Below are 22,239 nucleotides of genomic sequence, written 5' to 3' on the forward strand. Positions count from 1 at the left end.
GTCAAACTGCAGGATCAGGAAATGCACACCAGGGGTGGCTGGCAAGAGACAAAAACATAGAGAAGTCATATTTGCCAAGAATTAAAGAAAAGGATCACATCTGGTGGGGGGAAGGCCGCACCATCCCCTGAGACCAGAGTGATGGCAGCTGGCAACATAGGATACCTGTGTCCCCTCAGAAGAGTCAGCAGCAGCTAAGTCCTCACCAGAGCCACAGGGGCACAGCAACCCAGCAGGGCAGCACCCTAGGAGATGCTTAAAACAGCTAGGATCCATCATGGGGCCAGAGCATCAGAGGGGCTCATGCCATTGTGTTCATGTAATACTCCTGCTTAAGCCATTAAGGGGCTCTTATGATGCTCCCCATTCCCCAAAGAATACCCTCTTCATTCCCTGGGATGGCATTCAAGACCCTTCTTAAGTGTCTCTCCAGGAAATCACGAGTTTGTGGAGAACAGAGGAGGGACATGGGCTTGTCTGCCTCTTCACAGAGTGTTCCACAAGGCCTGGGGCATAGGAAGTATGAAGAACTGTTACTGAATAAAAGGGTGGGGAGACAGGGGAGAAAGGAAGGAAAGAGAAAGAAGAAGAGCGGAAAGAGGAAGAGAGGAAGAGTAGGAAAGAAAGAAAGATAGAAGGGAGAAACAAAGAAAGGAAGGAAAGGAAGAAATTCCAGCTAATTCTTTGCAACAGACAGCTACAGGAATGCAAAGGGCCAAACCCAGAGCCCGACCCCAGGGCCTGCTGGGATTGCCACTGCATCTAGCCCTCCTGCCAGCTCTGCCTGCAGGCCACCCAGGGCCCTGAGTGCCAGTGCTGTGGCCTCTTAAGCATCTGCCACCCAGCAGCAGAGCCAATTCCTCTAGCAGCCCTTTCCACCTCAGTACCTTGGTTTCTGTACACTTGATGGTTTCCTGGTAGTTCTTCATAACACGTTGCTGGGTCTCTGGTAGAGCCGTCCTTTTCCCTGAAGACTGACTCAGCTGGCAGAGCAGCTGACACGTAACACAAAACCAACCTGCATATCCAAGCCTGCTCGAGAGGAGCACTTCTTATCCTAACTTCTGTCTCCCACGCAGCGTGACGAATCCAGATGCCCAGCACTCAGCTTCCATAAAGCAAGACACACGCACAGGCAGGCGTACAGTCAGTGGTGAACCTGGTGCAATGGGAGATGCCCAGCACGCCCTGGGCCCTGAGCTGGAGGGACTGCACAGTTCAGATGTGTCCTTCCCCACTGCACCTGACATTTCCTGCTAGCAGAACCAGACGGTCCAGAGGGGAGGCTGTGAACATTCCTCCAGCCCAACTAATCGAAACGAGCAGGTGCTCAACCTCCCCAGACCTGAGGCTAGAAAGCCACTGCTGCTGCAGGACCTGAGATCACAGGACCTCCTCGCTAGATACCCACCCTGGGGAGCACACCAGGAGTGCAGTCCCTGCTCAACACAAACATGTGCACAAAGGCACGGAGAACGTCAGGAAGCTCCACTTACTTTCTTGCATTAGTTACACGCATACAAAAAAAAATTGTCAACTCCAACTCATAACAACCCCACATGGGTCAGAGTAGAACTGCGCTCCATAGGGTTTTCAATGACTGAATTTTCGGAAGTAGATCTCCAGGTCTTTCTTCCAATGTGCCTCTGGGTAGATTGGAACTTCCAACTTTTTGGTTGGCAGCCGAGCACATTACCCGTTTGCACCACCCAGGGACTCCCATTAATTGTACAAGTATGATGGGACTATAAAAAGAAAAAAATATATTCTCCCCAAAACCAAAATATGACCCCACTCCCCAGTACCACCAGCACAACTCTTGCACTGCCGGCCCCATTAGTGCATTCACACCTGCACATGCACACACAGGTGTAAGCATCCACAGAGCGTGTGACTGTGTGGCATTCCTAAATGCACAACACCTGCATGGCCCCCTGCAGTGGGCTTTTTCCTTCCACTGTATCCAGACTCATGCCTGGGCTGCACCTCATCCCTGTGCTACAACACCCACGCGTAGTTCACGTGGCCTTTCTCTCCTGGATGGACATGTGGGGTTTCCAGCATTTGATCTCACACAACAGTACCTGAGCATCGCACCTCTAGAGGAGGTTCTTGGACATGGAGTTGGGGGATGGGCAGGTATGCTCCTTAAACACCCATCTGTGAACCCAGCAACTGTACCCCCTGCCCCTGAGCTGGCATTCTTTCACCCACACATGCTGCAGACACAGAATAAAACCAGCCCCTTCCTGCTTGCCCACCTAGTGGGTGACCAACAGCTTTACTGTGTTGGTTTAGCTTGTGTTGCCCTGATTGCTGGGGTGAGGGGATGGTTGCCATTGAGTCTACTCCAACTCCTGGCAATCCCGTGTGTCTCAGAGTAGAACTGCCCTTGACAGGGTTTTCAACGGATAATTTTTCAGAAGTAGATCTTCAGGCCTTTCTTTCAAGGTGCCTCTGGGCGGACTCCAACCTCCAGCCTTTTGGCTAGCAGCCAAGTCCGTTTACCGTTTGCACCACCTAGGGATTCCAGAGGGAGGGGTGCATATGTTTACTGGGGAGTTGTCCATTTCAGCACACATTTAACTGAGGACCTGCTGTGCGCCCTGGCCAGGTCCAGTGGCATGATAAGTGTGGTGCAGGCATGTGGGTGGAGTGTCGGCTGGGCCACAGTGGCCAGAGAGGCAGGTATAGACTGGGCCTGAGGGGAAGATTCCGGAACACCAGAATGAGGCACTGTGGGACCTCTGGGGGCCTTCCCCAGGGTTGGTGTCTTAGTTATCTAGTGCTGCTACAGAAATACCACAAGTGGATGGCTTCAACAAACAGAAGTTTATTTTCTCAGTCTGGAAGGCTAGAAGTCCAAATTCAGGGCGTCAGCTCCAAGGGAAGTCTTTCTCCCTCTGTTGGCTCTGGGGGAAGGTCCTTGTCAGCAATCTTCCCCAGGGACCCCCAGGTTCAAAGGACTTACTATTCTTCTGGCTCTTCTTGATGGTATGAAGTCCCCATGTCTCTCTGCCCATTTCGTTTATATCTCAAAAGAGACTGATTTTAAGACACAACCTAATCTTGTAGATTGAGTCCTGCCTCATTAACGTAATGCCGCTAATCCCACCTCATCAACATCATAGAGATAGGATTTACAACATATAGGAAAATCATATCAGGTGACAAAATGATGGACAATTACACAATACTGAGAATCATGGCCTAGCCAAGTTCACACACATTTGGGGGGGACAGAATTCAATCCATCACAGCTGGTATAGGGGTAGGACACAGTGAACGTGGCAGTGGTGAGCCCAAGGTCCTGCTCATAGGCAGGACCCCCAGTCCCCAGCAAGCTCTCCCCAAAGACGGGGGAGGGGCTGGGCTTTGGCCTTTGCCAGATCTCTGCCCTAGACACTGGCACCATGGTCCTCCCAGGAACAGGTGGGACAGCGCCTTCTGTCCTCCCTTTGCCACCATCTGAGCTGCCCAATGCCTTGTTCCAGGGTGGGGGCGCCTGGCCCACCTAGCCACCCCAGTGGAGACCCTGGGCTAAGATAGCCCCAGCAGGAAGGGCATTCATCTCAGAGCTTAACTAGCCTCTTCCAATTAGTGAAGAATAAAAAGGCAACATTTACTCTGAAAAACTGCAATGTAAGATTATTAATTAAATGCACTGCTGCTGAGCAATGGCCCACAGGAGGCCAAGCCCTCATTAAAAAGACATAAAGCTGAAGCTGGGAGAGGCAGAGGTGGAGCCAGCCACAGAGACGAGGGAGAGACAAGGAGCGAGGTAGGGAGAGAGACTGAGGCAGAGCCCCGGGCAACCACAGGCAGCCTGACCAGGAGGGAAAGGCCCCTCTGCAGCCCTTTCTGAAGATGTATCTGCTCCAGTGGCTTCAGGCCCTTTTCCAGAACAAGGATGGGATATAGGAATAAATGGCACACATGCAGTGGCCGCTCCTGCAAACACTAGGTCTCCATATGTTTTGAAATGTTGATGGTTAGAAGACATCAAGGGCCACAGGCCAGTGGCAGCATTTGTCCTGGGTGGAGGCACAGAGGTGCAGAGGCACAGCTCAAATCCTGAACCAAGGTGGGTGGAGCAAGGCCACACTTGCTCAGGAAGGAGCTGAGCCTCCCTGTTATGGATTGCATTGTGTCCCTCAAAAATATCTGTCAACTTGGCTAGGCCATGATTCCCAGTATTGTATAATTGTCCACCATTTTGTCATCTGATATGATTTTCCTATGAGTTGTAAATCCTGCCTCTATGATGTTAATGAGGCAGGATTAGAGGTAGTTATGTTAATGAGACAGGACTCAATCTATAAGATTAGATTGTGTCTTAAATCAATGTCTTTTGAGACATAAAAGAGAAGCAAGCAGAAAGACAGGGGGACTTCATACCACCAAGAAACAAAAGCCAGGAGAATAGCGCGTCCTTTGGACCCAGGGTTCCTGCGCTGAGAAGCTCCTAGTACAGCGGAAAATTGATGACCTGACCTTCCCCCAGAGCCAAAAGAAAGAGAAATCTTTCCCCTGGAGCTGGCACCCTGAATTCAGACTTCTAGCCTCCTGGACTGTGAGAGAATAAACTTCTCTTTGTTAAAGCCATGCACTTGTGGTATTTCTGTTATAGCAGCACTTGATAACTAAGACACTCCCCAGCGCCCTTGGGGAAAACACTGAGACTGCTTTCTTGGGTTTTGAGACCTTGAGGCCTGGACTGTCATGGGAGAGGAGGACTGAGGGCCTTCCAGGAAGGCTAGACTCCCTAATCCAAGAGCAAGTCTGGGGTAACAGAGAGTCAATCCCTGGGCAGGGAGGCCCTCTTCAGCCTAGGCACACTGGGGAAAGGGGTGTCTGTAAGCCATATTTAACTTTGCTTTTTTTCCCTTCTTGCATATTATTTCTCTTCTATTGTCATCAAGCTATGAATGAAGTCTTGTAAAAGATTACAGGCTATTCTTAGCACTGTGTGTTCCCAACAGCTATTGCCTTGTGCGTGGACAATGCATATGCATGGACAAGGCATGTACGCTCACATGCATTACACATGTGCCTGCCCAAATGCACGTACACTCATGTGCACTCATACATATATGCATTACACACATGCATTTGTATGAATGTGCACTCGTGTGCACTCACACATGTACGCTCAGTCACACCTCATTATCTGCTTAGTTTCATGATTCATACTACTCTCTGAAAATGATGTTCATTTGATCTCTGGCTGAGTTTCTGCCTCCCCCACCCAGCCCTGTCCCACCTGCACTCATCCAGTAGGACCCCCCTTCCAGGCAGAGCTGAGACCCTCCTCTCAACCAGTGGCCACACCCATTCGGTAGGCCAGAAGCAGCTTGGCTACAGGCTAGACACAGTGCCACGAGTCTCTGTGGACAGAGTGGTCATCTTGCCTGCTCCCAGAACTCCTGCCCAGGGCTCTGCTGGGACGTTTGCACCCAGCCCTCAGCACCTCTCACCCAGCCTTGACAATTCCTGGTCTCTGGCTCCTAAGGAAGGAGGACTGGCCCTGACCAGCTCAAAGCTTGTGGTTCTGCATCAGGCCACTCCTGTTGCCCAGCCTGTGGGTCCCTGGGGCAGTAGCCACATCCCAGGACTGGTTGACCCCCTCACCGTCACTGCCCTGCCTGAGGAGGGAGGAGAGGCCACTGAGGAAGCCCCTCCTGCCTCTTTCTGCCTCTGCATCCTCTCCTTCCCTCCTACCAGGGCAGCGGCACCCTCCTCCAGCTCCCAGGGTTCCCAATCCCTGCCCTACCTTATCCTCAGAACCTCGGGCTTACCCCTCCTTCGGATCACAGAGCCTCTGTTTTCCTGGGGAGCTGTTTCTCCTCCCCTCAGGTCATGTGGAGGGTGTGTGCGTGCATCATCACCAGCCACAGTGAACACAGCTTAGGGGTAAGAACTTGCCACAAGTTAGTCCTTCAGAGTAAATCCAGGAACGGTTGCTGGAACTGTTAGAAGAGAAAAGCTTGTTCCTTTGGGGTTGCTAAACTGTGAGGAAGAGAGGCAGCAGCTGCCTGCAACCATTTTTCTTCCTCATGGAATGAGCATGCCTGAGAATGAAATCAGTGCAGACTAGAAGAGAGTCATGAGTTGGAGAAAGTGAAAGAAGGACTGAAAATTTATTTCAGCCCCTGATCCAGCTGTAACTGAAGCTTACATAGCCAACCCTAGATTATTTTTTTCCAGGTTCACTAGCTGAAAGTTATTTTTTGCTTAAGCCAGTTTAATATGGGTTTCTGACACTTCCAGAACTCCTGACGAATACACCCTTACTCTTCCATATCTTCAAACTCTCGCACTCTCCTGGGTCCTTGGTCTCAGTCTATGGACAAACTCAAGCCACCTAAAATCCACTGTGCAAAGAGGCAGACTTTAGACACACATATACATTGGTGCACACTTAAATACTGCCTGCCCATACGTATACTCAGACATTGCTAGGAATAAAACTTCCCTTCTACCAGACATCTTGTCTGCTACAGCATTTGTTCCCATAAAGCATCCCCTTCCTCATGTCCTTGCCTCTCTCTGGCCCCTCAGCCTCATCTGTCTCGCTTCCACCCACACCCTGACCCTTACCTCTGCAAAGCCCGCTCTTTGAGGTTAGACCTGAGGCACACTGCTATCCGTAGCCTCCTCCTTCACATACCCTTCCTCTTAAAACTCTCTCATCCATCCACACATGGGCAACCCATCTGACAAGTCCCCACTAAGTCCTCCTCTTGTCTCCTACATGGCAGATGGGGCACAAAGGAGCGGCCATCCTCCTCCTGTTGCCTCCTCTTCATTTGTGCCACCCTCCCTAGGTCGTCACCCCCGCCCCCCTTTGCTCCTGTGCACAGGACTTTACCCAGACCTTACCAAGGACCCTCATTTACAACTGTCTCCAGCAAGACTACCCCGGCAGACAGCACAAATGACACACACCCCCAAGCCTGCTCCTCTCCCTGGCCAGCACCCCTCCCTCCCACTCATATGCCCACCCAAGCCAGGAACCTCGGGGTATTCCTCCTCAGCCTCTCCCTCAACCCCCCAGGCCCACAACTCCCAGCACCTGAAGATCCTAGCCTCTCCACATTTTCTACAAACATTATGCTGCCTTTGGGGAATGATCTTCAGGTAGAATGACATAGAATGATCCAGAAATACATCATACATATAAACCCAAAACCAAACCCGTTGCCATTGAGTCAGTCTGACTCACAGTGACCCTGCAGGACAAAGTAGAACTGCCCCATAGGATTTCCAAGGATCGGCTGGTGGATTCAAACTGCTGACCTTTTGGCTAGCAGCCGTAGCTCGCCATGGCTTGCCGTAGCTCTTAACCACTGCAACAGCAGGGCTATGTGTATATATACACACATATATACGTATTACAGAAGCTGGTCACAAAGAGTATGCACAATATGGTCCCTTTTTTATAAACACGTTTGTGTATACGCATATATATGTGGAAAACATACATTAAAATGTTGCATGGTGATGGGAGTATAGGAGATTTCAATTTTTTTTCCCTTAGTTTGTTTATGCATTCTGTTCTATTCAGTGCTAGGCACTTTTGGGTTAAGAAAGACGGAACAAAAAGTTGTAATCCATTGTGAACCATCCCAGGATGGTTGACACTGGGAGCCCTCAGGACCCATAGGGCCCAGCACCAATGGGGAAGAGGGCCTGAAGCTGTGTTAGTCCCTGTACCAGGCACAGGCTGCCAACCACCGTCCCTTTCTTCAATCCAGTTCGAGCTCCTAAGGCTCAGAAAGTGAAGTCACCTGCCCAACGTCACACAGGTCTGAATACGGAGCCCAGTCCACACTAAAGGCTGGGATCTGCCCCCTCAATTCAGGGCAAACCCTTAAGGCAATCTCGGGTTCTCCCGCAGGCCTGGAAATAGAGCTATACTGCCACCTAAGACACCCAGGAGAAGCAAGGAGGCCAGGAGCCAATTCTGAATGGCTCAGCAAAGCCACTGCCAGCTACAGAGGCAACGAAGCCTCTGGCTGCTCTGAAATACAAGCAGCAAGACAGGAGGCCCCCAGAAGGGCACCAGACAAGGGCCTTGGCAGTGCATGGGCAGGTCCGCCCAGGCCAGGTGGGGCTGCAGCCCAAGTGTGGGGAGGAGCGAGCTGGAGAGCACAGAGGCCTCTCGGGCTACAGCTCCCTCCAATGGGGGTCCTGAGGACGCCAAGGGCGGGGGGTGTGGGGAGTCAGTCTCTCATACACGAGCTGGGGCCCACCTCCCTACTGCAGGTGTCCCCAGGCAGAGGTGCCTGGCAAGGCAGCTCCTAGGCACAGGCGCTATCCCTCCTGAGCACCAGGAGTACAGGAACTTGCCTATGCACATGCACGGGGATCGGCAAGAGGCAGGACTCATACCTCCATGCCACCCAGGAGCCCTCAGCAGCACCACAGCTGGCAGGAGGCTGTACAGGAAGTGACAGGGCCTGGTGCCCTCCAGAGGCAAGCATTACCCCAGCTGGTGGCAGGGAGCTGGGTGTGTGTCTGACATAAGATCCATCGGCGAACCCCCGCTGACAGGCCTTTGGCTACGATCCCTGGTAAGTAGCTGTGAAGGGAAGTGGTCTGGCAGAAGGGAAGGTAAAGGGGCGTCCCCAACAGTCCAGGAGGGCCTCCCCCCAACCCCAGCTGCAGGACTTCCAAGCTAGGGACACAGAGAACACTTAGGGGAGGAAAGTGTAGGAGGACATCACGACTCACAGTGGGCCGCAGAGACTGGCCGAGAACAAGGCAGAACAGTCACCACCCTGACCTGGACACCTTGCCCCCTCCACAGTCCCCAACACAAACAGTATTCCTCGGGGCCACCTGTACCAGGTAGTAGGCACTGGGCACCCACAGTGAGGGTCCTGCCACTGCCCTCAGGGAGCCCTCTCGAGGGTTCTTAACCCGGGCTCTGTAAACTGGGAGAGGAGATAGATAACTCCAGCTTCATTTTCACTCACCTCTAACCGAGAGTTGGCATTTCCTTCAACTATTTACGAATGGAGGCCACAAACCCCAACAGTATTAGTAGCACCTGTGCCTGACACTACAGCCATCACTGGGATTTTCATCTCTCAGTGTTTACACTCACCACTACTTACAAATTATGGAAGTCATGAGACCCGCTGCTAGATTTTGTTATGCATTAATGAAAATGCACATGAAAAATCTGTACACCAACGTTCATTGCAGCACTATCCACAATAGCCAAAAGGTGGAAACAACCCAAGTGTCCATCAACAGATGAATTGGAGACACAAAATGTGACATTTCCACACAATGGAGTATTACTCAGCGATACAGAGAAAAAAAATTCCGATACATGCTGCAACGTGGGTGAACTTGAAAACTTTATGCTAAGTGAAAGAAGCCAGACACAGAGGACAAATTATCCCATTTATATGAAATGTCCAGAATAGGCAAATCCATAGAGATAGAGAGTAGATTACTGGTTACTTAGGGCTGGGCAAGATGGAGGATTGGGGTGATAGCTAAAGGGTATAGGGTTTCTTTGGGAATGATGAACATGTTCTAAAATCGATTGTGGTAAATGTCGCACATCTCTGTGAATATACTAAAAGCCATTGAATTTTACATTTTAAATGGGTAAATTGTATGGTATGGGAATTATATCTCAATAAAGCAGTTGTAAAAAAAAGTATGATGACAATAACAATAAAAAAGCACATGCATTGCTGCATTATATAATTTTTTCATTGTTGATAGCTTTATTTCAATAGAATTGGTTTCCTTTGTATTTTATATGATGCATTCAAAGACATTATTTTGATGAGGGCTCCAGGGGCCTCACCAGACTGCTAAGAGTGTTCATGACACAGAAAAGGTGAGAATGAGATCGACCAGCGAACCAGGTGGTAGGCCTGCAGCTGTGCTAACCATTATTACAGAGAGGGTGAGAGGCTTCCTGGAGGAAGGATGGCGAGCAGAAGCCAGGCAAATGGAGCTCCGGGTGCTTCCAGTCAGAGTCCAGACTCCTCAGGGACCCCTCTCTGCCTCCTCTATTAAGGAAACCCAAGTGGACAAGAAGAGCCCCAGCTTCCTTGGCAGCCCAATCCCACCCTTGACTGGCATTAGAGCCCTGGTTCCCCAATTAGACCTGCAACAAGGGCTGTTTGCAACATGGGCAGAGTTTACACTTAATGGGGGTTTCTTTCAGAGTTCTTGTCTATGGGATGGGAGAGAAAACGGATAAGGTGGTTAGTATCAGCCAGACATGCTGACTGGTCAAGAGGGGCATTAAATGCCAGTCTCACGCCTGTGCTTTACCTGTGGGTGACCAAAAGACATGGAACGGACTTATGCCAGGGCTGGCAGGGTCCAAGCCATGTTTATCATGGGGCACGTGGATTGCAGTGGGAGAAATGGAAGGCAGGCCAGTAAGGAGGATGGGCAGAATTCCAAGAGACAGAGAAGGCAGTGAGCACCTGCTGCTCTGCCCTGCCCAGCTTCCACCCTCTCTCCTCCCAGCAGCATCAGCCTGGCTTTCCTATGAAGCCTCGGCCCTCCCTCTTTTCAGGTCACAGTGGTTCAGTCCGACTAATGCTATACCCTGGTTCCAGTGGTGGTCATGGGACCAGACCTGGCCAATCGAAGCCCTGCTCCCTGGCCTGGCCACAGTGATTTGCTCAAAGGTCTGCACGTGGCCCAATTTGAGCCATTGTGACTCAGCTTCCAGACTCTTACTGAACCAGTGGGGGAAATAAAGGTTTTTTTCTGCTGGAGACATGAAGCTAGTGCAAAGTGAGCTTAGGGCCACTGGGAGAGCCTGCTTGAGGCACAGCTGACATACCGAGGAGGCAGAGCTTAGGGCGGGAGCTGGGGGAGCCAGACATGGGAGCCCATGCATTCCCTCTCTGGCTTAAGCCGCTTCACCCTGGATTTTCTCTGTCACTTGCTGTCACAGGAGTCTAGACCTAAGTCAGGCCTGTGGGGAGGGACTGGAAAGCAGGTGTGGGAGAAGGCCTGGAGCGATACCCCAGCAGCCACTCAGTCACATCCTCCAGATTGATGGCTAAAGAAGACACTGCAGAACAGGCATTCTCTCTTCTGGGAGGATGGGACAGGAAGCAGCACATGCACCCCCTTCTCTGGCCAGTGGTTCCATACACTCTCCACCCACAGAGTCTACTCCACCACCTTGCAGAGTCCACTCTCCACCTGAGTCTGCCTTTCCCTTCCGAGGGCCTGCCCACCGGCAAGACTCTTCTCTTGTTCCAGCTGGGAAATTTTCCTCATCCTGGGTAATTGTGTTCAGGTGGGGAGGATCTGGTGGAAGAAATGGCGTGTGTGCAGTGTCCACCCTCTAGCCCTGGCAGCTGCCCCAGGAATGCTGCGTCAGCAGGAAGGGATGGAGGACCCTCGACCTCAGCCATGTCCTGATGGGCTATTGGTGATGTCAGAGGCTCTTGGCCTCATCCAGTAAACATCTGTTTCATTATTCTGACCCAAGAATTCCATTTCAGAACATCACGGCCTCATCTGGCAACAGGCAGGCCAGTTGTGTTCTGGGGTAGGGAGAGCATCCTATCCCCAACAGCCTGGCCCCCCAACCCTGCCTCCCCACTCCTCACACCCAGCCCAAGCCCAGCCCACAGACGACTCAGAAATGATAAATATCTGCTCTGCTCTGCTCTTCAGAAGTTTCCAAGTACTTTCACACTTTGGTTCCTTCTAGCAGGACCATGAGGAAAATATTACTTCGTAATAACAAAAGCTATTTGTTACTAAGTGCCGGCCAAGGGCCTTGTTTCATTTAATCCTCATAATAACCCACTTGAGTAGTTACTGCTATCAAGTTTTACCTTTTACAGATGAAAGAAGTGTGGCTCTGAGAAACTGGAGGCTCAGGGAGTGAGAGAAGGAGCCAGGATGAAATGCACTTGGTGGAGCAGGACCGTGTCTGACTTCAGCTTATTGTTAGCTCCCTGCACAGGATTTTGCACGTAGCTGATGGTTCATAAGCCAGAATCGTGGAAGGGAGGAAGGGAGAGAGAAATGACTACCTCCAAAGCCCATGCTGCATCCATCTCTAAAAGAAGGGGCAGTCTCAGGGACTAAGGTGGTAACAAAAGCAGGTAAAGTGGCCAGTGCTATTTTAGGGGAGCGGTGGGGACTGCAGTGCCTGGAGCCATGAGGACCGTTTAGAGAACTCTGGCCCTGCTCAGCTCCGGCCCTGGAGCATGCAGGCCTAGAGACACCAGATCTCCCAGGTTCTCAAGAGAAACTGGAACTCTGGAGCTTTTTGAGAAATTTGCCAAACACTGGGAAGGCCAAACAAAACACGTCTGCAGGGTGGACATGGCATACGGCCCACCAGTTTGCAAACTTCGCCCAACACAATGGGAAAATTCAAATTCAAAGAAATCATTTCATTGGTACGTGGCAAGTCGGGGACTCAAACAGGGCTTTGAGTTCCAAATTCATGTGGAGGTTTCAGTTTACACAACTGGATCCACTTGTTAACAGGCTCCTGAAAGTGTCTCACTGAACTTCGGCCCCAATGGCAGGGCACTCTGAAATGCAGTGATGTTCCTGCCAGCCCTGCAAAGGGTCCTGCATACCCCAGGTGCACTATTCCCCAGCCATAGGGGGACACCTAACGGACTATCCCAGGCTAACAGAGGCTCCCAGACGTAAGAGAGAGGCTGCCCATCACTGCCAACCCTCCACAACCAGGCTGTACTTAGTGCCACAGACCAGGGAAAGAAAGACTGTTTCCCGGTAGGTGAGTGAAGAAGAGGAGACCCTGGGTGGTTCAAACGGTTAAGAGGTTCAAGTCCACCAGAGGTGCCTCAGAAGAAAAGCCTGACAATCTACTTTTGAAAAATCAGCCATTGAAAGCCGTATGGATAGCTACATGGGACCAAACTGACAGCAGCAACTCAAAAAATTAGATAGGAACCTTAGGGGGCAGTGAGTTTTTGTTAGTAGGGGAGAAACAACTCAGAAAAGGAGGGTGAGAATGGTTGCACAACTCAAAGAATGTAATCAATGTCACTGAATTGAACATGTAGAAACTGTTGGATTGGTATATGTTTTGTTGTACATATTCTTAACAACAATAACTACGACAAAATAAAATTAAAAGAAAACCTTATGGAGCACAATTCAACTCTAAAGCACATGGGGTTGCCATGAGTTGGAATCAATCCGACATCAAATGGTAAGTGAAGACGAGAGGTCCATTAGGCCAAGGCTTGTCCACTCTGGGCCCACCACTATCCACAGAAAAAGAAGCACCATCTGGTCCAATCATCTACCTTAGATGGCAGACTAGATTTTGTGAAGACATGGCTGTGGTTCCCATCCAAAATTACTGAAGTTCACCTTTACAGGCCTAACCAACACGATAAAACTTATAATAAATAATTAAAATTAATAAATACAGAGAAGAGACAAAAACATTATCAATTGCAGAAGATGAGATTGCATACCTAGAAAATCCTCCCCCAAGAAAATCAGCACAAAAAGGAAAAAATAATAATAATAAAGTTGATGAAAATGTCTGTAGATGCAAAATAAATGTAGAAGCTTGCATATCTAGGAATGCAAACGGGAGACACCCAAGAAGGATATTTATTTTTAAAGGCATTTTTTTAATGAGTATTCATGTTTCAAGAGCTTGGCTGCTAACTGAAAGGTCAGCAGTTCGAATCCACCAGCTGCTCCTTGGAAACCCTACAGGGCAGTTCTACTTTGTCCAATAGGGTCACTATGAGTCGGAATTGGCTTGACAGCAACAGGTTTGGGGTTTTTTGGTATCCATGTTTCGCATTTGTGCTACTGCGATAATGGAAGAGTGACTTGCTGAAGCACCTGGGGAAGGTGGGAGGTGTTGGGCTGTGTGTGATCAGCGGCAGATGAGGCCGGGAAGCCTCACACCACACACAGGCAATGCTGGGCTCCGGTTCACCAGGTCAACAGTGGTTTTAAAGTGTAGGGTACAGTTGTACAAATACACATATAATTTGTACTAAAATGTCATTTTTAGCTCTCTCTGTTTGCTCTTTGGGAATGAAGATGTCTAAATGGGAAATATCTTTAATCTGGAACAAGTCGGTTCCCAGGTATTCTGAGTTAAGTGGTCATCTACTGTATTATAGATGTAAAATGTTCTTAGAGATCTATAAGAACCTGCGGTAAAATATAATGGATAGGGTCCTTTCACAACGGCAATAAAAATCTCAAACTCTTAGTAATCCTACCAGGATACACTTTAAAAGATTTGAACCAATATTCATGTTCCCCCGAGAAAATTAAATACCATGAAGATGGCATTCACTTGTTCAGCAAAGATTTGCTGAGGTCCAACACAAGTTGGTACCATTTTAGGTCTGTAATACCATCCAAAATAAAGATCTCCTTACAATATTGTTTAAGATCCTAAGAAGGCATACCAAAATCCATTTGGAAAATGGATAGCCAAAACATTTTACCAAATCACAATGAAAATACTTGATCTGTCAGATATTAGGGCCTATTGTTAAGTAACAATAATTAAAGAACCTGGTACTGGTGCAAAAAGAAAAACAGAAAGTCCAGAAATAAAGCATGATCTCGCCTCTGTGAACTTAACAGATGATGGAAGATGCATCCCAAAGTCATGAGAAAAGGGTAAATCCATAAAAGAATTGTACGGAGAAAACAGGACAGCAATTTAGAGGGAGAAAAAAAAATTTTTTAAACTAACACCTTATACAGTACTGCTAAATACATTCCGCTTTAATTAAAGGAGTTAAATATTTAGAGGATAGTGGTGGTTCAGTGGTAGAATTTTTATCTTTCATGCAGGAGACCCAGGTTAGATTCCCGGCCAATGTATTTGATGTGCAGCCACCACCCATCTGTCAGAGTTGCTATGATGCTGAACGGGTTTTAGCAGAGCTTCCAGACTAAGACCAGGAAGAAAGTCCTGGCAATCTACATCCAAAAATCAACCTATGAATCACAGTGGTCCAATCCCATTGTGTATGGGGCCACCATGAGTCAGGAGCCAACTAGATGGCAGCTAACAACAACAAATATTTAAATATTGAATTAGGAAAAAAGAAAAACATATAATACAGCAATTCTTTGAAAGGCTGAATATTTTCTACAGATTGACCAAACAGAAGAAATCAACAGGAGACTCCTGGCAGATTTGACAGGAGAAATGAAAGTCAACAAAATAAAATAAAAAGGGGAACAATGCAAATATAAATCCATTCAAGCTAACAAAGGGTTAATGACTACCCCAAGGAGGACCAATCAGATCCAGAGGAGGAGAGCTGGGGAGACACAACCACGAAGTTATCAAAGAACCACAAATTTCAACAATAGGGTTGATCCATACCCACATAATTAACTAAAAGCTAACACCCAAGATGAGGGTCCTAGGCCAGAGAAGCCTAGGAGGTCCTCGGGAACCCAGGTGGGCACCTGGGGCCAGTAGGGGAGGGCTTTGAGGACCCTGCCCCCCAGCAGCCAATCCAGATAGGCTACCAGCAACCCTCTCTCCCCTAACCACACACAGTCCTAAGCATCCACTCCCTCCAGAGGCCACAAAGTGACCATAATCAAAGCCGCCCCAGCAGGAGCCACCCTCAGCTGCTGGCAGCCTTGCTGGGTCTGCCCCTGGCTTTGCTTCTTTGCGTTAAGGCCTGAGGACACAGGAGCTCTTCAAAGAGAAGAATACAGCAACCCCAGTGACCTTGATGGTGAGGGCAGGGCCCGCCTGGCACGCCCGTCCCGCCCCTCGGATGTCCACTGTCCCACATGCAACACTGGCACCCCTCAATGCAGAAGCCAGCTGCACTTCAGCCCTCATTCACCCCCTTGCCCAGGGACCACGCACAACCTTTCAGTCAGCCTCACTAAGAGGACACATCCAGCGCAGGCAGGCTCGGGCACCCTGACAGGAAAGACAGTGCTCAAAGGCCAGGCCAGCCCTGTCTGAGGTGGGGGCTTCTCTGCAGGGCAGGGCGAGCCCTTGACCTTGTTTGCTGAGACATGGTCAAAGAACTCAGCCACCAAGGAGAGCAGGAGGAACCCCCGTGGCTGTAACGAACTCTGCGTGTGTGGGGGTGGAGGGGACCCCTGTACCTCTGAGGGCAGCAAAAGTTTTACCTGGAGCTTTGCCTTCAGTGGGGCGAGCCCAGGCTCTGGGCTTTGCGTGACCTGGGGGAGTTCACTCCCCTCTCAAAGCCCCACTTTCTCCATCCCCCAGTACAGTAGGATGAATCATCACTGGTTCCCAGAGTGCACCCATGAGGAGTAGCTGATGGTGTAAATGTGAACGTGTCCGTGTTCAAAGACTGAGGCCAAAGTGGGCAGCCCACCATGAGGAGCCCACAGCCTGGCTGATGGGGGACAGGGTGGCCTCACTCTGTGGACGAAAGAGGGCAGAAGGAGGGGAGAAAGAACTAGAAGAGGGGAGAGAGAAGTGGAGGAGGGGAGAGAGAGAGGAGGGGAGGGAAGGAAGAAGAAAGAGGAGGGGAGGGAGGAGAATAGAAAAGAAGAGAGAGGAGGGAGAGAGGAAAGGGAAGGGAGGGGTCTCTGGGCCAGGACCCAGCCTCACCGCTCACCCAGCTAACAGCTGTCATGGAAGGTGCTGCCCAAGATAACACAGTTCCTGAATACAACCAAGAGTTTTGAAGGCCAGAGCAGCAGGGACGGTGGTCTGGGGACCATGGTTTCAGGGGACATCTAGGTCAACTGGCATAACAAAATGTATTAAGAAAACGTTCTGCATGCATTCCACTTTGGTGAGAGGCGTCTGGGGTCTTAAAAACTAGCAAGTGGCCACCTAAGATGCATAAATTGGTCTCAACCCACGTGGAGCAAAGGAGAATGAAGAACACCAAAGACACAAGGTAAATATGAGCCCAAGAGACAGACAGGGCCACATGAATCAGAGACTCCATCAGCCTGAGACCAGAAGAACTAGATGGTGCCCGCTACCACCGATCACTGCCCTGACAGGGAACACAACAGAGGAACCCTAATGGAGCAGGAAAACATTGGGATGCAGATCTTAAATTCTCATAAAAAGACCAGGCTTAATGGCCTGACTGAGACCAGAGGGACCCTGACTGTCATGGTCCCCAGACCCTTTGATAGCCCAAGATTGGAACCATTCCCGAAACCAACTCTACAGACAGGGATTGGCCTGGACTATAAGATAGACAATGATGCTGGTGAGGACTGAACTTTGTGGCTCAGGTAGACATATGAGACTATGTGAACGACTCCCGTCTGGTGGCAAGATGAGAAGGAAGAGGGGGACAGGAGCTGGTTTAAGGGACAGGGGAAATACAGGGTGGAGATGAGGAATGTGCTGTCTCGTTAAGGGAAGAGCAGATGGGAGTGCACAGTGGGGTGTGTATGGCTTTTTGTATGAGAGACTGACTTGATTTGTAAACTTTCACTTAAAGCACAAAAAATAAATTAGAAACACCCCCCCGCAAAAAGAGGAAAAGGTAACACAGGCCTCTGTTGGTATGGCTGAACCTGGCCTAGGGCCTCCCCTCACTCTACAGAGCCCCCCAGACTGTGGGCCAGCTTCAGGCAAGGCCATACCAGCTGTGACAGACTCAGCCCACAGCTAGCAAGCTGAGGGAGAGAGAAACGCTAGAAAGAGAGTCTCCAGGGCATGGGGGTGGGGGGGAGGGCACCAAAGAGCACACCCACCCCTGCTCCACCCCACCTGGGTCTGCAGGACCAGTGCTGAGCACACTGCTCCCCACACGCCCTCCGTGTGGTCAGCCTGCTGTGTGGCCTTGGGAGTCCACACCCCCTCTCTTGCCCACTTCTCTGTGAGGGCCCCTTCCCACTGTGGGTAGCCTTGGGGATGCTCTGCAAGGGGGCTGCCCTCCTTCTGCCAGGACTCTGGATTTCCAGGTGAGGGGCCCGAGGGCAGAGAGGGTTAGAAGCCAACACCCCAGCAGCAGCCAGTCCTGCTGCAGGAGATTTCCTGCTTCTGGGCACTCCATGGCTTGGCCATCCCTTTCCTCTGATCCCAATCCCCCCACCCCTACCACACACACAGACACACACACACACACAGACACACATGCACAGCCTTCCTTAACATTCCCTGCTGAATGGGGCTGGCCAGTGCTGATCTTATTTGCTCCATCAGGCAAGGCCTGCAAGGCAGGTGGTGTTATCACTGGGGAGACTGACCAAGAGGAGAGGTAGGCCCGAGGGTCTGTCGGGCCTTACAGCTGGTTACTTTCCTCTGGGTCAGGGGTCTGCCATTTTTATGTGCGTAAGACTTTCCTGTGTGGCTTTTGAAAAAATACAGATCCCCAGGCCTGCCCACATGCGATAAATCAGCATCTCTCAGGGTGGGCCCTAGGCATGGATGTTTATTCATATCTCCAAATCCAAGGTCTGTCAGTTGGCAGACAGACGGCAAGATGAAAAACACTTTTATGAAAAACTCTTTTACTCTGTGCACAACCAGCCACAGATTTCTCCTAAGGGAGCAGACTGTCTTTGTTTGGAAAAATACCTTTTATAAGCACATGCAATACAGTGTAAAGGAGGGTGGACACTGAATGTCTGTGTTAGATGATGCCAACACTTCGGAGAAGAAGGCAAACCCTCTGCAAGATCCAGGAGTATTCACGGGCTGGCCCCAGGAAAATTGGATGAGGAGAGAAAGAAAGACACCACAGAGAGAAAGGAAACCGAACAAGTTGAGGTGGAAATTCCCCCAGGTGTGAAGTCTGAAGGGCATTCTAAGAAGTGACACATGTTCCACCTGAAGCTACCTGGAGGGCTGAGGGGGCACTCTCCTCCATCTTCCCATCCCATGCTCAGGAGAGCTCCCCTCTCCCCACAGCCCTTCCTGTGTGTGGTTTCTGACAGCTGTTACTGGGGACCAGGTTTCATTTCTGGGCCAGCAAAGTGGGCAACTGAGGAGAGCTGGTGGTACCCCCAAGGTGGAGGTGACCAGAAAAACACAAGCCCCCCTAGATTCAAAAACCACAGCATCTTAGATTTTGGGGGAAGTGAGTACAGTGTTAGACACATTTTATTTAGATTTCAGCTCCTTTGCTGATAAAAATGGGATCTTAGAAAATTAGAAATCAGAGGATATTGCTTTCACATGAAATCCATCTTAATCCAAGAGCAAGCATTATATTAAGCAAAGAACCGCCAGGGGCGTTCCCATTAAAGTCAGGCACAGCCCGGATGCGTGGAGCCGCTGCTGTTATTTAACATGAATCTGAAGGTTCTAGACGTGTAGGTTGGAAATGAGGGTCCAAAATTATCATTGTTTACAGACTGTACAACTGTATACCTAGAAAACCCAAGGGAATCTGCAAAGATATATTAGAATTAGTGTGCTCAATCAAGCAGCTTGGTAAAAGAGAATTCTATAAAAATCAATAGCCTTCCTGTATACCAACAATAGATGGAAAGGATTCAATTTACAATGTCAAAAAGAAAAAGAGAACAACAACAAAAAAAAAACATTTGCAATAACCCTAATAAAAAAAAATGAGTGACCTAAATAAAAAATGTATAATACTTTACTGAGCATACTTCTATAAAACAGAATTAAAAAATATACCGTGTTCCTGGTAAGTATTGTACATTATGTCAATTGTTCCTTTAATTAGTTTCTAAGTTAATTAAGCATCGATCAAATTCACAAGGAATTTTTCTAACCTGACAAAACAATTCAAAAATTCATTTGAAAGAATAAACAGATGTGACCAGCCAAGAAATTTTTGCAAAAGAGTAGCAGCAAAGAACGAAGTACTCAACCAGATGTTTCAAAGAAGCACTGTCCAACTGAAATAGAATGCCAGCTTCCTAGGTAGCCACGTTGAAAAAAAAATTAAAAGAAACAGACGAAATTAATTTTAATAACATTTAACCCGATATACCCAAAATATTATCATTTCAATACGTGAGTCAATATTTTTAAAGTATCAATGAGATATTTTATACCGTTTTTGTACTAAGTCTTTGAAATCTGGTGTGTTTTGCACTTAGGACATCTTTCAATTCAGATTAGCCATGTTTCAAGTGCTCAGTACCGATGTGTGGTTTGTAGCTGCCACATTGGATGGTACGGCTCTGAAGTATTATAAAGCTCTACTAATGAACACAGTACTGGTGCAAGAACAGACTGACAGAGGTGCTATCACTTAACCTGAGGTTTCACTTACAACCAACTGGAGATTATTTGGAGTCCCTGGGGGGCTCAAATGGTTAAACACTTGGCTACTAGCTGAAAGGTTGGCAGCCCAATCCCACCCAGAGGCGCCTTGGAGGAAAGCCTTGGTGATCTGCTTCTGAAAGGTCACAGGCATGAAAACCCTGTGGAGTGCAGTTCTACTCTGCACACATGGGGTTGCCATGAGTCAGAATCACTGGATGGCAATTTTTTTTTTTTTTTTTTTATGAGGAGGGATGACAGATGATAGACAGACAGACAGGTAGGTAGGTAGGTAGGTAGACGGATAGATAAGGTTCACAGCTCTTGAACTGCTTCTTACCACCTTTGAGTAAAACATAAATACGCCTTATTTGCCATGTGGTCCCAATCTCAAATTTGAAAGGAGAAATACCCAGGTGCCCACACAGAAAATATCTTCCAAAAGTTACACCGTGATTGCCAAAAAGTCATGGTGTACATGGAGAAGAATAAAGACACAGAGTTTGTAGCTCTGGCTTCAGTGAGGCAAATATCTGTCACTGGAGGAATGACACTGTACTGCGTGTCAGACACTAGGCACCCACAGCGAGGAGTCTGCCACTGCCCTCAGGGAGTCCCCTTGAGGATTCTTTACCAGGACTTTGTAAACTATGAGAGAAGATCACTCCAGCTTCGTTTTCATTCACCTCTGATAGTTAGCATTTTCTTCCTTTACAAATGGAAGCAACAACCCCAACAGAATTACTTAGAAATTACACAAGTTGTGAGACCCACTGTTAGATCTTATTATTTAACGCATTAATAATAAAAAAGGCATATGAAAATTAATAATAAAAAAGGCATATGAAAAACTTGTACATGAATGTACATAGCACCATTAGACACCATGGCCAAAAGGTGGAAACAACTCACGTGTCCATCAACAACAAAATGGATAAACAAAATGTGGCACGGCCATACAATGGAATATTCTTTGGGCATAAAAAGGAAAGAGGTACCGAGAGGTGCTACAGCATGGATGAACCTTGAAATCATTAGCTAAGTGAAAGAAGCCAGCCACAAAGGACCACATATTACATGATTCCATTTACAAGAAACGTCCAGGACAGGTAGATCTATAAATAGATTAATGGTTGCCAGCAGCTGGGGGATGGAAGAATGGGGGGTAACTGCTAAAAGGGACAAGGTTTCTTTTGGGGGTGCTGAACATATTCTAAAATGGTCTGCGGTGATGATTGCACATATCTGTGGATATACCGAATCACTGAACTGTACACTTTAAGTGGCTGAAATGTATCCTATACTTTACCAGAGGGAAGAAGGCACCCAAAACTGGACAAAGCTATGTCATGCTTTGTGACCAAGAGATGTGCAAAAGGACAGCAACCACGTGCTAAGCAATGTAGCAGATGCAGGAGAAATGGTAACTCGTCGGGGTGGCTGAGAGCCACCGACAATGAGGGGCTGGGATGACTGATGCCTATGCCCCAAGGACTCCGGTTAAGGCTCCAGGTTGCAGTTAATTGGGAGTGGTACATTAAGTAACAGTGTGTCCTATGATTAACACATCTTAAACTCAATCAAACAGCCAACGTTTGCCAAACCCCTGGTCTCTACGGAGTGCTTTCTGTGTGCTTGTGCTTTCAAAGCCCAGGCAGGTGAGTGCTGCTGGAATCCCCCTTCCAGAATGCAAGGTACTGAAGCTCGGTGTCCAGGCCCTTGTCCAGGCTGCACAGTCACAGGTGGCAGAGATGACAGTGTGACCCTGGCCAGCCTCTCCAGCTCATATAAATCTGCTGCTTCCCCCTGGTAATCACTGAAATGTGTCCACTGGTCACTCACCGATAGGGCCGGAGCAGGGGCAGCACTGAGGCTCCCTGTCCTATCAGGCAGACCCAGGCCTTGGGCCCAGATGCCAAGGTTTCCATTGCTCCAAGCAGAAGCTGTACGCCCCACTCCACGGACTCTCGAGTAGACATGCAGTGTAATTTAAATTCATGAACAAGCCCGAGAAGCCAGCTCCAGGCTCAGTAATAACTTCT

At 48.9% G+C, this 22,239-nt stretch overlaps 1 protein-coding gene across 2 annotated transcripts in view; it reads right to left on the bottom strand.

The window, feature by feature from the left end:
* Window positions 1-22,239, bottom strand: part of ADAMTS2 (ADAM metallopeptidase with thrombospondin type 1 motif 2) — a 312,393-nt gene that overhangs the window by 273,681 nt on the left and 16,473 nt on the right. The window contains exon 1 of one of the 2 annotated variants that reach the window (XM_049874525.1): window positions 888-1,733. The exons of the other annotated variant lie outside the window; for it this stretch is intronic. Coding sequence (XP_049730482.1) covers window positions 888-929 — 42 coding nt within the window. The 5' untranslated portion in view covers window positions 930-1,733. Of the gene's footprint in view, window positions 1-887; window positions 1,734-22,239 lie in introns of those variants that run through there. 2 annotated transcript variants of the gene reach the window in all.

Source organism: Elephas maximus, chromosome 2 (assembly GCF_024166365.1).
Source record: "Elephas maximus indicus isolate mEleMax1 chromosome 2, mEleMax1 primary haplotype, whole genome shotgun sequence".
NCBI lineage: Eukaryota > Metazoa > Chordata > Mammalia > Proboscidea > Elephantidae > Elephas > Elephas maximus.